The following is a 14,571-nucleotide window of genomic DNA, read 5'->3' as shown; positions in this document are numbered from 1 at the left end:
TGGCCGGCAGAGCAGCCCAAATATGCTCCAGAGATTTTAAATGCTGTCACCCTGTATTTAACCCCTGCCTGACTGCCACATTCTTTCCAGGACAAAAGGGGTTTTATCAGTAAGCCCTTCTCCAGGGGGAAGTGCATGACCTGGGGCACTGCAGAAGAGGCGGGGTCCAGGACTGGTCTTCACCAGGGTGTGGGTGTGCACCAGGTGAGCCCGCCCTAGCCCTGACTCATCCTGTTGGCAGGTGTTTAAGGAGAGGCAGAAGGTCTCGAGTTCCAGACTGTCATTTCTCACAGTGGCCTGCAGGGTACTAAGGCGATGGGAAGGAAGGAGCTTGCTCATGGTCACAAGCACCTGTCCACCTGAGTCCCCCAAAGTCCATGCTCATGAGCACTTGGGTGAAAGGCCCATGTGCTTGTGAGCTTAACCTATGCCCCCCACCCTCACTCCACAATGGCATTAGAGATCTCAGTGAAACCATGAGCTGTTTTGTAGCCAGGCATGGGGAGGTGACTTAATTTAAAGGAGGGGGGAGGGACAACATTAGGAGATATACTTAATGTAAATGACAAGTTGATGGGTGCAGCACACCAACATGGCACATGTATACATATGTAACAAACCTGTACATTGTGCACATGTACCCTAGAACTTAAAGTATAATAAAAGAAAAAAATTTAAAAAAATAAAAAAAAATTTTAAAAGCAGAGCAACAGGTGCCCAGGTTCCCAGTTCGCGATCACAATTCCAAGACAATGAATAATTGTTCACGTGCAGCTGATTAACTTTCCTTAAAACAGGATGGAGCAATGTTTCCTACGCTACTTGGTTTGAACCCAAGTCAACTGTGGACTGAGCCAGGGGTGCATTTTCAGATTATACAGGTATTTTTGAAGGCTCTCCTCTGAGACTATGACAGATGCCAGCAGGGATCAAAGAGACGGAGAGAGAAACATTCTTGAATGCTGAATGGATACTGACTCAAGGACGCTTCCATCCCCCAGACTTGGGAACTAGTAGCCACAGATGAATCTTAAGACCTTAGCAAAAGAGTTGGCCACCCTTGGGTTGGAGGCCTGGTGCCGGGTCTCTCCAACAAGTATGACTTTGCACAGCTAAGAGATGGGGTTTCCCAGGGCCCGTGAGCACTTCTGTCTCCACTGCCTCCTACCTCCCTCCTTGAGACCCATGGGAGCATTTCTTTTGAAGTTTAAATAACTACAAGTGGTTGCTGGCTTCCAATCCCTACCTTAACTGGGGAGGTCCATATGGCTGAGGCCGAGCCAGTTCCAGACATTCATACATAAAGGAGGAGGCTAGAAGATGAGTCTGCAGTTGAACAACCTAGAACTCACAAGGGAGATGCTGCTCCCTCAACCCACCCAAACCAGGACAGCAGACAGGCAAAATGAAAGCCCCCAGACAAAAACTCCAGATGGAGGCTGCAAAGATGATAGCTTCCAACAGATGCTTTGCATTCCCAGTGATCCCCGGAAAGCTCTGGGAGCAAATCCTTTCCATTTCCACGACGGATCTGAGCCTAGAGGCTTCCCAGCTACGTAAGACCTCTCAGGTGATCTTCCTGAGCCATGACACATCCACGTCCAAGCAGCGACAAGGGCCTGTTCGGGAGTTGCATGCCTTTCAAAAGACACCCATCCCAGAGGGTCGGGCGCAGACTGCCAAATCACAATGCAGAATCAATTCACAAACTCCACCCACCAAGTCCACAACCTCTTGGAGAGGCCACCCTGACATCAACCCACCCCAGCGACAGGGACCCACCCTATCCCAGAGCCCGCCTGTGGGCATCTGCACACTCTCATGTGTTTGTGCACGGGACTGTCTCTCTGCACGTCTGTGGCAACACCCAACCACCCACTCACCCCCCCCAACACACACACACACATACACACACACACACACACACACACACATCCATACACAAGCCTGCACCCAGCAATCCATCTGTCTCAGAAAGCCAGCTGTCAAAAATGAAAGTACAATCTCCTGGAAGCAAGTCGCTGCCTTCTAAAAATGTCCCGTTTTCCCAGACCGAGGAAACTTGCAGGGGTGGGGTGTGTTTCACTGCAAGTCCCTAACGACCAGGCCTGTCGTCTACCCACCCCCACCACTCCCCCAAAAGAAAGCTGCAATGCTGGAATTCCAACCTGCAGCCAGCAGCCCCGCCCCCAGGCTCCTACCCACCCACTCCCCTTCCTCCCGGGCAGTTTGCAAGGGCGCAGGAAAGGGAAGGGCCAGCCTTGGAGTCACCCCTGCATTTCAGGAGGGGACAGGCCATTGAGCACACCCCACCCCCACCTCCGAGGCACACATTTTCACATTTGGCTGTTTTTTCTTTCCCTTCTTCCCTTGCCAAAAGAATCAAGCCCTGGCTCCTGCTGCCGACCTTCCTCCCACCCTAAACTGAGCCCCATTCATTAAGCCCGCTCTCAGCCAGGGCAGGACAGGAAGGAAAACAGCACACAGGGCCTGTGAAAGAGGCTCAGAGAGGTTATTTCAAGGAGGAGGAGGGAGAAACTCCTCACAGGCATTTTCACTGCTCCCCACCTTGCTGCCAGGCTCCCAACCCCCAACCTCAGTGTCTATGCCCCTTCCCCCATCCAGCCCTGCCACATCCAGGCACTGGCCTCATCCTCAGCAAGGCAGACACACCCAGGCCATCCCCCATGGAAGGATCAACTTCGTGAAAAGGAGGAGGTTTGGGCTTTCTCCATTTACAAAATTCTCTGCCCTGGACCGGGGCCAACAGAGTTCCCTTTTGGAAGGCATTCTGGCTACAAAGAGGACAGCCCTAGGTTTTTCTCTGTGCCCATTGCCTCCCCTCCAGATGCCCCCAAGCCAGTGACATCAACCCCCAAAACACTGTACCCTCCCCACCATGGCCCATTATGAATACACTGCACCAACTCTGAACTGAAAGAAGAAAGAGCTCAAACTTTGAAGCCTTCGGAATTAGTAAATCAAGAGAAGAAATTCAAAACAAATGCTCTTTCCATGTGGAGGGCCCCCTCTTTTTCCTTTCTGCAGCCTTCTTTTTTTTTTTGAGACAGAGTCTCGCTCTGTCACCCAGGCTGGAGTGCTGTGGCCGGATCTCAGCTCCCTGCAAGCTCCGCCTCCCGGGTTCACGCCATTCTCCTGCCTCAGCCTCCCGGGTAGCTGGGACTACAGGCGCCCGCCATCTCGTCCGGCTAGTTTTTTGTAGTTTTTAGTAGAGACGAGGTTCCACCGTGTTAGCCAGGATGGTCTCGATCTCCTGACCTCGTGATCCGCCCGTCTCGGCCTCCCAAAGTGCTGGGATGACAGGCGTGAGCCACCGCGCCCGGCCTCTGCAGCCTTCTTAAGCCACGCTGCCCCTTCAGGGAGTCACTGCTTCTTCCTGGCAGCTCCTTATTAATACCTGTGTCTACAATCGCCTGGGGTGTGAGGGGAAGGAGTTAATGATTGTTTTACCCCCAGTTTCTTTCTAGGACTGGAAGAGCTTTGGGGAACAAAAAGCCTACCCATCGGCTGGGTGCGGTGGCTCACACCTGTAATCTCAGCACTTCGGGAGGCTGGGGCGGGTGGATCACCTGAGGTCAGGAGTTTGAGACCAGCTTGGCCAACATGGCGAAACTCCGTCTCTACTAAAAATACAAAAAATTAGCCGGGCATGGTGGTGGGTGCACCTGTAATCCCAGCTACTTGGGAGGCTGAGGCAGGAGAATTGCTTGAACCTGGGAGGCGGAGGTTGCAGTGAGCCGAAATCATGCCACTGTACTCCAGCCTGGGTGACAGAGCGAGACTGTCAAAAAAAAAAAAAAAGCCCACCCATCTCGTGAGGGCTTCACAGGTCACATGGCATGGGCGGGTGAGGAGGCGCTCAGGATGGCATCTCAGCCTGGTGTCGTCATTTCCTCCAGCAGGGGAGACAGACAAGATGTTATCAATAAGACAAACCTTCCGAAAGGACCTTTTCAAAAGCTGCCACTTCCCTTGCTTATTTCATGTGGTTTGGAGGGGCCGGGGCTCCTCCCTGCACATACAGGGTTTAAAAAATAAAACTATCTAACAACATCCTGAGCGTGTTATTCTGCTGAGACCCTTTCCTCTCATTGGCCTTCTTTCTTTCAAGAACTCTCTCAGCCTTAGAAAGCAGAAAAGATGCAGTTCACACACTGCTGCCTTTTCTCCCCCTGTCCACTCCCACTGTCCTGCCTGAAGCCCCCTCCCTTCTCTGGGTCCCTCTTTTTCCTGCTTAATTCTCATTAGAAGCTTTGAATAAACAATACCCTCAGTCTCGGATAACAGTCAGAGTATATATTGCACTGAAATGAAAACAAACAAAGGTCTCCCTAAAGACGTTCTCAGCAAGCTCAGTTCCTGGAGAGGGGAGCCTGAGAGGGAGCCGTTCGGGAATGAACTTCAAGTAGTCAGAGTAGGCACCCCACAAAAGAGGATGCCCCTCACACTAGAGGATACACCACAACGGGGCACAGCTTCTATTTGAGCTGCTACCCCTTGACCCTACAGGCAAGGAAATATGCCAAATGCCCAAAACTCTGCTGGAATTTGTTTATAAGGTTGTTTTCCCTCTTGCTTCAGCCAGTTCTTAGAAAATCTAGTGATGATACGGTGGGGATGGAAAAACAGGTAGAAATAGGATTTCTTCAGAACATGTAATGTATCCCATGTACATTGCCAGTGAGTTTCTCTAAGTACTGTCCTCTTTTCACAGTCTCAGGAACAACAATGCTCTGGCTACCCAGTGCCTCTCAGCCAGCCCCGTGACTCCTGTGACTCCCCAGCACTGGCGTTCCAGGCCTTCATGCACACCTGTGTGCCCCAAGGAAAACCTGCCCCGCTAGGGAACCATTATAGCTCCCACTGTCGGCAGTGCTCCCACCCTGGTGCTCCCAGGCCCGGACATGTGCTGCAAAATCCTGCAGCAAGCTGGGCTGGGAATCAGAACTTGGGAGGGAAGCCTCAGATCTGCTCTGAAATCCCATGGTACGCTTGGTATCTGTCTTCAACAAATTCCTTAAAGGTGGGTCCATTCCCTTTACATCCCCCATGCACAAAGAGCACAAGCAAAAAAAGAGCTCAAATGCATGAGTTAATGACACCGAAGTCACCAAGCTGAAGCCCCTTAAGCCAGGAGCTGCTTAAAAATAACTGGGAAACACTCCACACACCAAAGCAGTCCCCAGCTCGCTCCCGTCTCCCCGTCCACGGAACAGACCCAGTGTCCAGAGCGTAAAGGACTGCAGGATGACGAGCTGAAAGGTACCACAATGTCACCACCAATGCATCCAGCTTAAGGCATATAAAAATGAGAATAAAGTCCAGACCAGCTGGGGTGGCAGAAGGCCACCCCCATTCCTCCAGTCTCTAGCAATTTCAAGAAACCCTGGAACTTCCAAGAAAATAAGAGAAAGCATCTTACCTGAAAGCCCCCCAGGGGCCAGATAATTCGTTCCCCCTGTTTCAGCGGAGGAAGGCACAGCATCTGGACAGTCTGCTGTGGATTGAAAAGGGGAGAGAAAGAAATAAATACACAAATAAAAACACCAAGATCCATCTTTAAGCACGCTCTAAACAGCATGAAAGACAAACCACACATTCCAAAAGGCTGACTCGTGGCCTTGATGCTGATTATTAATGGTCTGCTCAGGCTTCGCTGCCCATCGTAAGACAGACCACAGCACCTTGTCACCCGTCTGGGCTCCGGGCGGCCAGTTAATCATTACTCAAGTCAGGCTCAATCAGACTGGCTGGAATTTCTCTTGCATTACCAGTCCCCCATTAAGGATACTAGGTGGTTCCAAGGTCAAAGGAGGTTTGGGTCGGACTTTCTTAACCCTGGTTGCTCTGTCATCCCTCATCAAGGGCAGAAGCCTCCCTCCTCGGAGCCCATGTCCTCTCTGCCTTCAACCTTTTAAAGACAGGTTTCCCAGTTCTTGAGAACATTCTCAAGATTGGTGTTGGGCTGTAAGGACTTCTTTCCCCTTTTTTAATTGAGGAGTAACTTAAGTAGAGCAAAGTATACAAAATCCCGAGTAGACGCAATGAATATTACTCATGTATACACCTGTGTAACCACCACCAGATCAAGACAGAGAACATTCTCAGCAAGGCTCTGAGCCGGAGGGGAAATGTTCTACCTCTCCCAGGCTAGTCCAAACCCCTCATCTCTGGAAACCTTCCCAGGCAACCCCAGACCTGCAAGGCTCTCTGCCCTCAGTTCCTATAAAACCTTTGGCACCCAACACTTGGAGTTTCCTCACTGATTTTTACCTTTAGATTGCATCTGCCCTTAACTAGACTATAAGCTTCTCTTCAACTTCTGTCACCCTCAGGTAGTCAGCACAGTGACCTCACCGTTAATGAGGATAATGACAATTCCAGCTGAGAAACAGAGACTCCACAACCGCCCTCCAAGCAATTAAAGCAAAACCTAATGTCCATGAACCACAACTCATTAGTCCCATGAAACACAAATACACAAGGCCCTGTAAGCTTGTCATGCACCACTGACGGCGCCGAACTCCCTGAAGTCCTAGGAGAGAGCCTGGCTAAGGAAAGGTGTTGCCCAAGTCCGCAGCAAACACAACAGGTTGGATCATGCAGACACCAGGCCTCCTACCCCAGGTCACTAGGACAATGTCCCTGTGGGTTTCCAATCAAAACCACTCGGCCAGGCTGGCAAATAGGAAAGCCAAAAAAAAAAAACAGCAGCCAGGGACAAGTAGCCCATGGGAATCCTTCAGTGGCCTACACATAGCCCCAAACCATCTTTGAGTTTCTGCTGTCTGCCCCACTTAATGCTAAGGTTCTCTCTCTAACTCCGGGTCACTCCCTCTCCCACATTCTCCAGGCTGGAAGGACAACTTTTCAAGAACTCTCCTAAGCAGGGGAGGGGCAGAAGTGGAGGCAGGTGTGGGGATGAGGTGGTCACAGTGGGCAGGGGAGAAAGAAGACTGTGTGTGTAATCTCATTTTATCAGGGTAAAGTCTAATTCCTAACATGAATATACAGTTTTACAGGATACACTTAATCAAATAGAAAACAATAGAGGCAGGCAGGAAATGGAGTTACTTGTTAAATGGTGTATACCCTGCACTTTCTAAACCTTTTTGATGGCCTTCATCATTTTCTAGAGATAGGCTTCTCAACCCACTCCTCCCAGACAGAAGACATCCCCACATTAAACATGATGACTTATCCACAGCCACTCCCCCGCACCTCTGGCAGAATCCCAGGGGCTAGGTGTGTTTCAAAGGAAAAGCTGGGCATCTCAGAGCAGAGCTGGGACCACATTCAGGGTGTCAGCCCATCTCAGATCAAAGGTAAGCCAGCTCCACGCAGGCAACCACAAGCGTTTTTATGAAATGGTGCTCTGCCCGTCTGCAGTGGCTTTGATCTCAGGAGGGATTTACAAACGTTAATTAAGCCTTACTGCCACCCCTGTGAGGAAGCAAAGTATACCACAGGCACCCAGGTAAACTGAGGCACCACTGACTAGCTCAAAGGGCCACCCAGTGAGCTGGGCTATACCTAAGAGTCCAGCCCTATCCCATGGCTCTCACCCCGCAGGCAGGCCATGGAGTCCCTACCCTCTTTCCTGGCAGTGGCCAGGCCATCCAGACTGGCCTTAAGGTTTAAGGAGCCATACCTCCATCTCTCGCTCACAGAAAAGCTCCGCACAGACAGATCTCTAAAGTCAGGGTCTCACCTTAGGCCTGTGTCGCCTGTTCCCCAGAGCCCAGGCTGGCTGGCAGACAGAAGCTCTAGGCCACTCCTGACTCATGCAACACTAAGTATTACCAAGCACTCGGTAAGCGCTAGGTTCTGTGGGAGAAAAAGACTCATTCCTTTCTCCGAGCAGCTCCAACAGAGTCTTTGAAAACCCAACCCTGGGGAGCAGCCAAGGAGTGAACTATTGAGAATCAGCACGAGGTAAAGGAGCTGGGAGTCCCACGATAGTCTCAGCAACTGCGTTCCGGGCTTCCTAAGTACTGTTAAAGACAGAGGAGCCCCTACCCACCAACCACACCACAAGTATACCCCAAGGTTCCCAGCTCTGCCCCAGGTAGTTCACCCACCCAGAACTCAAATGAACCCTGGTTATAGAAGAACATAGCACTGCATCGGAATCCTCACATTTCTAGATAGGCACATCATCATGCCTGTAAAATGAATGAATGAAGCAAAGAATGAACGAATGAATGACCTAATCTCTTTCATCATGCTGATTTTAAAAGAGGCCTGGAAAAGTTAAGAGGCACCTCAGTTAAGAGGCAAAAGCAGTGCCAGATCTCAGGTCAAGATGCCAGACTTCCGACCTGGATGTGGAGGCTGGATCTGCCAATGGACACTGGCCACCTGGGGCCCTCAAGAGCTCACCCAGCCACCCGCAAAGGCCAGCCATTCTTCAAACCTTTCAGACCATTACATGCAATGAAACACGGGAAGCAGAGCCCACACAGCTATCCCCGAGATCCAGCTTTAAACAGTAAATTCGTGTGGGATGCGGAGGTAGGGGTGTCTTTCTGACTTCTGACAGCCACAAGTCACAACAGGCTTGCCCTAGGTTCAGTCATGTGAACACTCTTTCAAAGATGGCTCTGCTGGCTGGACCACACAGTATGTCGGTGTCTCAAGTCCAGGCCTCCCAGAGGCTGAGTAGAGTGGCTTAAATTACAGCACAATGGAGCTCCTAGCTTTGAGCCCTCTGTGTCTCCAAGGGCTGCAGGGGTACCAGGACCCAGCCCCATTCCCATCACCTTTTCCCAAGATGGAGACTTCACAGGCACAGGACGTATTCCTTTAGTTGTGCAACTGGTTAAGATTTTAACAGTTGTCCACTGTAAAACTTTGTGCCTGTTTCACCTAGTAACCCAAGACTAAAAATTCAACCTAGGACTTCGGAACTGAAAAATGTAACTGGTGCATGCAGATTCCCGGGCCAAACATTCTCCCATACGCAAAATGGGGATGAAGACCTGGGTCAGCGCCCATCTGTGGTCTGACCTCAGTGCCCCCGGCCACAGCAGCTGGCAAAACCAGCCCCAGACCTGTGGGGGGGTGGTGTGCTCCAGCTCCAGACCTGGCCGTCCTCCAATGTGGCAGGACAATTCCCTTTGTGGGGGCTTTGTCTATTACTGATGCTAAATTCTTACACAGCAGCGCCTTTTCTCATTTCTTTTTTTGTTCTATTTTCAACAAAACATTTTGGGTGAGCAACCAGCTGTCTTAGTTTCCGATTGGCAGGTTAATCACTTCCTATTGGCTGATCTGGAGAACTATTCTCCCCCTTGGAAATGGCACATTCCTGTCTTTGTGGCTTCTCTGTTTACACACATTTTGCTACCTAATGTCAACACTTGCTAATGAATAAATATATCACTCCACTCACCGAAAATGAGGTCCTGGCCTGGCAGAATGACTGCTTAAATCCTGAGAACAGATTTATCCCAGTGTGTCTGCAGGAAACCCAAGGGAACATGGCCTTTCTTTTCTACGGTTTCTGGAGGTTTCTGGGAACATTTACCCCTGCTGATCTTTATCCCTGGGGCTAAGGTCACTGTTCTCTCGCTTTTAAGGAAAACCTCCAAATTTGAAGAATATGGAAGGACAAACAAAAACAGGTCAGAGGTGGCCCCTTGGAAAACTAACTTCATAAAATAATTCTTGATTCTTTCAGCCAAAACCCAGTCAAGTTACAGTCTTTAGGAAAACAAAGCTTGGTAATTCCAGTTAATGTTTGTTACAAATACAGAGAGCTGGCTATCTCCTCATTAATAACCATTTATCTGGTGTTTTGTAAATCGAAAGCAAAATATCACATGCTTTGCGGGCCACTTATTAGACCAGCACCGGCAAGCAGGAACGCCTTCCCAACTCGAGGGAGCTGGTGGAGTCCCAGGAGGACTGGCTGCAGACTATGGGCTTCGGTTACACGTTCATTAAAGTATTTAATTTATGACAACGCCCCAGCAAAACTTTTAATTAGTGAGAGGAAAGGCCCAACAGCCAAAATGCAGAAGGCGGAAGGACTTGCAGAATTCCAGGAGCTAAATGGTGCCCAACTCTTCACTTTTCCTTCTCCCAGAACCTTGGCAAAATAAAAATGTCCCAAGTATTAATGACTTTTCAGGCACCAGTATACAAGAACAAAAACCAAGGTTACATACGGCCTGTACTTTGAGTACACAGATCTAGCTCCTACTGTAAGAAGGAGCTCCAGGAATTGGGGTTTGTCCTTGTTGTCACCCCGAAGTTCATTTTGCTGACCCTGTCCCCAGCACTATGATGTCCAGGGACGGACTCCTGTGCTACTGCCGGCCAGAAGTTGAATGCAGACAACCACAACAGGACTGGTGCCAGTCTCAGACGGGCTTCTGCCCTGGCTCCATGCCAGTCAGTGACCGAGCAACAGACAGGCAGAGCTGTGCTCAACACTTTGATGGCCCCTATGGGGAATACTGAGAAAACCCCGGGAGAGGACTGACTTGCAGGTGACTGGGGCAGCGGGAACCTACCCTCCTTTCACTGGCTATTGCCTATACTTCTGAAACGTTCCAGTGTCTACTCCAGACCAAAGTCTTCTTTGAACCTTTTTAAACCGTCTTCCCATCTATCTAATCACGCTTTCCATTATTGCCGTTGATGCTCCTGGCACTCACGAAGTCTCCATCAACCAGTCCTATTTGGTTCCCAAGACACTTCTTTCTGGACTAAAGCCTCCACGTATTAAAGCTGAGCCCACCGGCTACAGAGCGCAAATACAGGAAAAAGGAACAAAATGTAAAGCATATTAAGGGAACATCTTTGCAAAAACACAAAACAAAAACCCAGCCACAACAGAAAAATTCAGTAAACTTCCAACAGAGGAAACCTAGAACCAACGTGAAGAGAAGCAAGCCTAGCACCTCTCCAGGCCTTTGCCTACACACAAAAAGCCAGGTTCTAGAGGCTCTATTTCTAACTTAAGATCGGTAGGATATTTTAAAAATCATCTACTCACCAGTTGGTTTGAGAAAATCCATCGGGTATCTGGAGTAAGGAGGAGGGGGAGACTCTGAAATTAAAAAAGCAAGAGAAAAATAAAGGCCCAGCCATGAGAAGAGAGATAGAAACTTACGATAACAGAAGCATTCTTTTAGCCCAACTGTTTGTCTTAGCTGTGGGGGTTGGAGGCAGGGCCGCGAGGCGGTGATTGCCTTGATATTTAGCTGTCAGATAAACAAAAGAGGCCGCCTGGCGCCAGCCTCGGCGCTCCGCTCCTCCACGTCTGCGGCCGCCGCCGCCGCGCTCGGCTGGCCCGGCTGGAAACCACCGGCTCAGCCGGGGCCGCGCACTTCACAGTTCACAAGGCGGGGGGCGACCATACCCCCTCCCCGTCCTCGGACTCCAGACCCAGCTCCCAGCAACCTCGGTTCCCCGCCCTGGCCCGCCCCCCAGGGGTGCAATTCACCTCCGCCCCCGCCGGTCCGCTGGGCACCCGCGCGGGGGACACGGGGCTCCCCATTCCCAGCGCACTCGGGAGATGCAGCCCAAGCGTGCTGGTGAACTTGGGGGATCTGCCGTCGCCCGGGGTGAACCCTCACATCACACTCCGTGTACAGAGACATACAGAAAAGGAGGGAATGAAAAAAACTGAGATGATAAAAGGAAAGAAGTTTTAGGGTCTCAGCTGAGAAGCCCAGGCCCCAGCGCTGTTAAGGGGCGACAACGTCACCGAGGCGCCGGGCCCCACTAATCTATAGACTTATCTGTGCGGAAGGAAGGAAAAAGTAGGGGACACCCAACTTCTCCTGGCTGTTTGTTCCTCTGCACCCTGGGGCTGGCAGAGTTGAAAGGAGACAGATACCCAGTTCGGCCTTCCATCCAACTCTCTTTGCCCCAAAACTCCAAAAGCTACGCGGCCACGACAGTATCTGGGCCACTTGTGTTCGACTTGATTCTCCTTATTTACTGAAGGAGTAAATACGGAGACCTTCCAGCCTTTTTATAGCACGCTTCTCCCAGCCTTCCTTCGCGGGCCTGGACCAAATCCAACTCGGTCACACACCTCAACGCCTTTCCGGGTGCGGGGAGGCGTGACCCCCCACCTCCCTCTGCACCCCCTTGTTGATCCGGAAATGAAGGCGTCTAATTTTTAACCGCAAACTGCGTGCAGGAGCAGTGCCCATAGACCCCTTCGGGGCAACACAGGAGAAATCCTGGAAGGGAACCCCCAGGGGAATGCCCTTTGAGTTTCCCCATGTCCCTTCTCTACTTTCGGCCCCCAGTCTCCTCTCAGGAGGGCATGCACACTCCCCCTGGAGGGGTGGCTGCACAAACGCACTGCCCTAAGGGCTTTTCTTCCAGCACTGGCGCGCCGGAAAATGTCGGGGGTAAGGGGACAACTTCTCACCTAGTTCGCAGAGTCGGCTAAGGTGATGGGGGTTGCAGCACACCAGCTCGGGGTTGATCTTCCCGTAAGATTCACAGCAACACAGCCTCTTGACTTCCGAGGAATGCCTGAGATCCGGCCACCTGAACACTTTGCACAGTAGGAGGGGGAGCGAGTAGGACGAGGGCGGCTGCGCAGGCTGCGCGCTGGCGGGCGCCCCCGGGCCCAGCCTGCAGTCCAGGCGGCCGGGCAGCAGGAGGCACGCGGTGCGCGTCCCGCCGCGGGACTCCACGGCCTGGAGCAGCAGCTCCAGCTGCCGCTCCTTCAGTTTCTTGAGCACCGAGTGCGTGAGCGCCTTCAGATCCGCTTCGGCGCCCCCGGGCGCGCCGGCGCCCGCGGCTGGCGGGTGGGGATGGTGGTGACCTTTGGCACCTCGCACCGCCTTCCCCAGGCAGCATCCAGCCCTGCCCGGGCCGCCACCACCGGCCCCATGCGCTCGGCTGTCCGTCGCCCCTTCTCCCCGCAGCTCGCCTCCTCCTCCACCTCCCCCCGCGCCCTCCTCCTCGTCCTCGCCGCCGGGCGCACGGCTCCTCCAGAGACGCCGGACGAGCGCAGATCGTTTGGTCCTGAACATGCGGGGCGAGGAGGCGAGGAGAAAAGTCGTTTGCCGGCTAAGGAGCGAACATGACCTCCGCACACCATGAAGAAGTCGGGCGCCGAGGTGGGGCAGCAGGCGCAGGCGACAGCAGCAGCAGCAGGGGCCCGGACAGGAGCGGCGGCGGCCCGAGGGGCGCTCCGTGGCATGCGCCAGTCTCCCGGAGGCCCGGGCGCGCGCGGGGGCCCGGGGGCGCCCGCCGGGGATCGGGGGCCTGCGCTCCGGCTGCCCCACCCCGCGCGGCCCGCGCCCTGCGCCGCTCTCCGGCCCCGGCGCGCCCCGGAGGAACCCGGCCGCCGCTTCCCTGGGGACGGCCGAGCCTGCCCCCGTCGGCGCCTCCCCAAAAAGAGGCCCCCCCGCAGTGGCTCCCGAATGTCGGGCTCGCCAGCCTCGGCTTCCTACATGGAAGGTCCGCGGGGGCAAAAAAGCGAAAGGCGTTCGGCTGGGCTGCTGGAAGAAGGAAAAAGCCTCTTTCCCCCTTGCTAAGCAACTTAATTTGGGGGTGGGGAGAAGCAGGCAATTAAAAAAAAAAAGCAAGCACGCAATTTATTTTTTTCTCTATATCCTTAGTAACCGGATCTCCTCGAATTCCGTGCACACGAAGACTCAGGAGAGGGGGCCGAGTGGACTTCACCCCGCATGAGATGTCTGGCGAAATAAGAAGGCTCTCGCAAAACCTAACAACCAAATATGCAAAGCCCCAAATGAAAAACACCACCTCCTCGAACCTCTGAGGTCTGGGGGCGTCCGGCTGGAGCTGGGATTTAAAAAAAGAAAATGTTTACAAAGTATAACAAGATGTTTCAGGGGTGGAAAAATGTATCCACGAGTTACATCCCCCCCCCTTTTTCTTTGCAAAGCCCCGCTGGTCTTCCTCTCCTTCTGCCAAAAAAAAAAAAAATCGTGTATTTTTTTAATCCACAGAAAGCTTTGGCTAGACCGCTTCAATCCTGCGCATCTGGGTGGTTCAGGGGAGTCTCTGGTCTTTCCTCCTGCGCTCCTGGGGGCCCAGGTCCTCGGCGGGGACTTCCTCGAGGCTGGCGGGGGCGCAGGGGCAGAAGATGCTGCGGCGGCGGCTGAGCCCGGCGAGGCTGACAGCGCGGGGGAGGACGGCGCGGCGGCGGCGGCGGGCCCCAGGCGGGTCGCGCGTTCTCGCCCCCACTGGGCACAAGCTGCTTGTTAGTGCGGGGGCCGCCGGTGTCCCTTCCCCTGGCCGCGGCTGGCCGCCGAGGGTCCCCGCATGGGCTGCTCGCCTGAACCCAGCAGCGGCGGCAGGAGGCCCCGGTGTCCTCTCGGCGCCTCCTCCTCCGAGACTCTCCTCGTCGCGCCCGGGAGCCTCCTTGTCCCCGGTCCGCCCTCTCCTGGCGCTCGGGTCCTTCTGCCGCCGCCAGGGACTCGCCGCGCCGCACTCAGGGGCTCAGGGGCCGGGCGTTCGGCGGCTCGGCGCCGGCGGACTGGCTCTGTCTGGGGCAGCTCTCTCCCGCGCGGCGAGCGGACCGAGCACGGCGCCCGGCTGGCT

At 53.3% G+C, this 14,571-nt stretch overlaps 1 protein-coding gene across 5 annotated transcripts in view; it reads right to left on the bottom strand.

The window, feature by feature from the left end:
• SMAD7 (SMAD family member 7) overlaps window positions 1-13,312 on the bottom strand; it is a 30,928-nt gene extending 17,616 nt beyond the window's left edge. The window contains exons 1-3 of one of the 5 annotated variants that reach the window (XM_033177786.1): window positions 12,419-13,312; window positions 11,027-11,080; window positions 5,444-5,518 (exon numbers count right to left, since the gene is read on the bottom strand). In XM_033177786.1, the coding sequence (XP_033033677.1) occupies window positions 5,444-5,518; window positions 11,027-11,080; window positions 12,419-13,031 (742 nt within the window). In that variant the 5' untranslated portion in view covers window positions 13,032-13,312. The other 4 variants (XM_033177787.1, XM_033177789.1, XM_033177790.1 and 1 more) reach the window with 4 other exon arrangements.
• Window positions 13,313-14,571: the final 1,259 nt, after the last annotated feature.

The sequence above is a fragment of the Trachypithecus francoisi genome, unplaced genomic scaffold, assembly GCF_009764315.1.
Source record: "Trachypithecus francoisi isolate TF-2019V2 unplaced genomic scaffold, Tfra_2.0 Lachesis_group19, whole genome shotgun sequence".
In the NCBI taxonomy this organism is placed as follows: domain Eukaryota; kingdom Metazoa; phylum Chordata; class Mammalia; order Primates; family Cercopithecidae; genus Trachypithecus; species Trachypithecus francoisi.
This window is presented reverse-complemented; position numbering and strand designations above follow the sequence as displayed.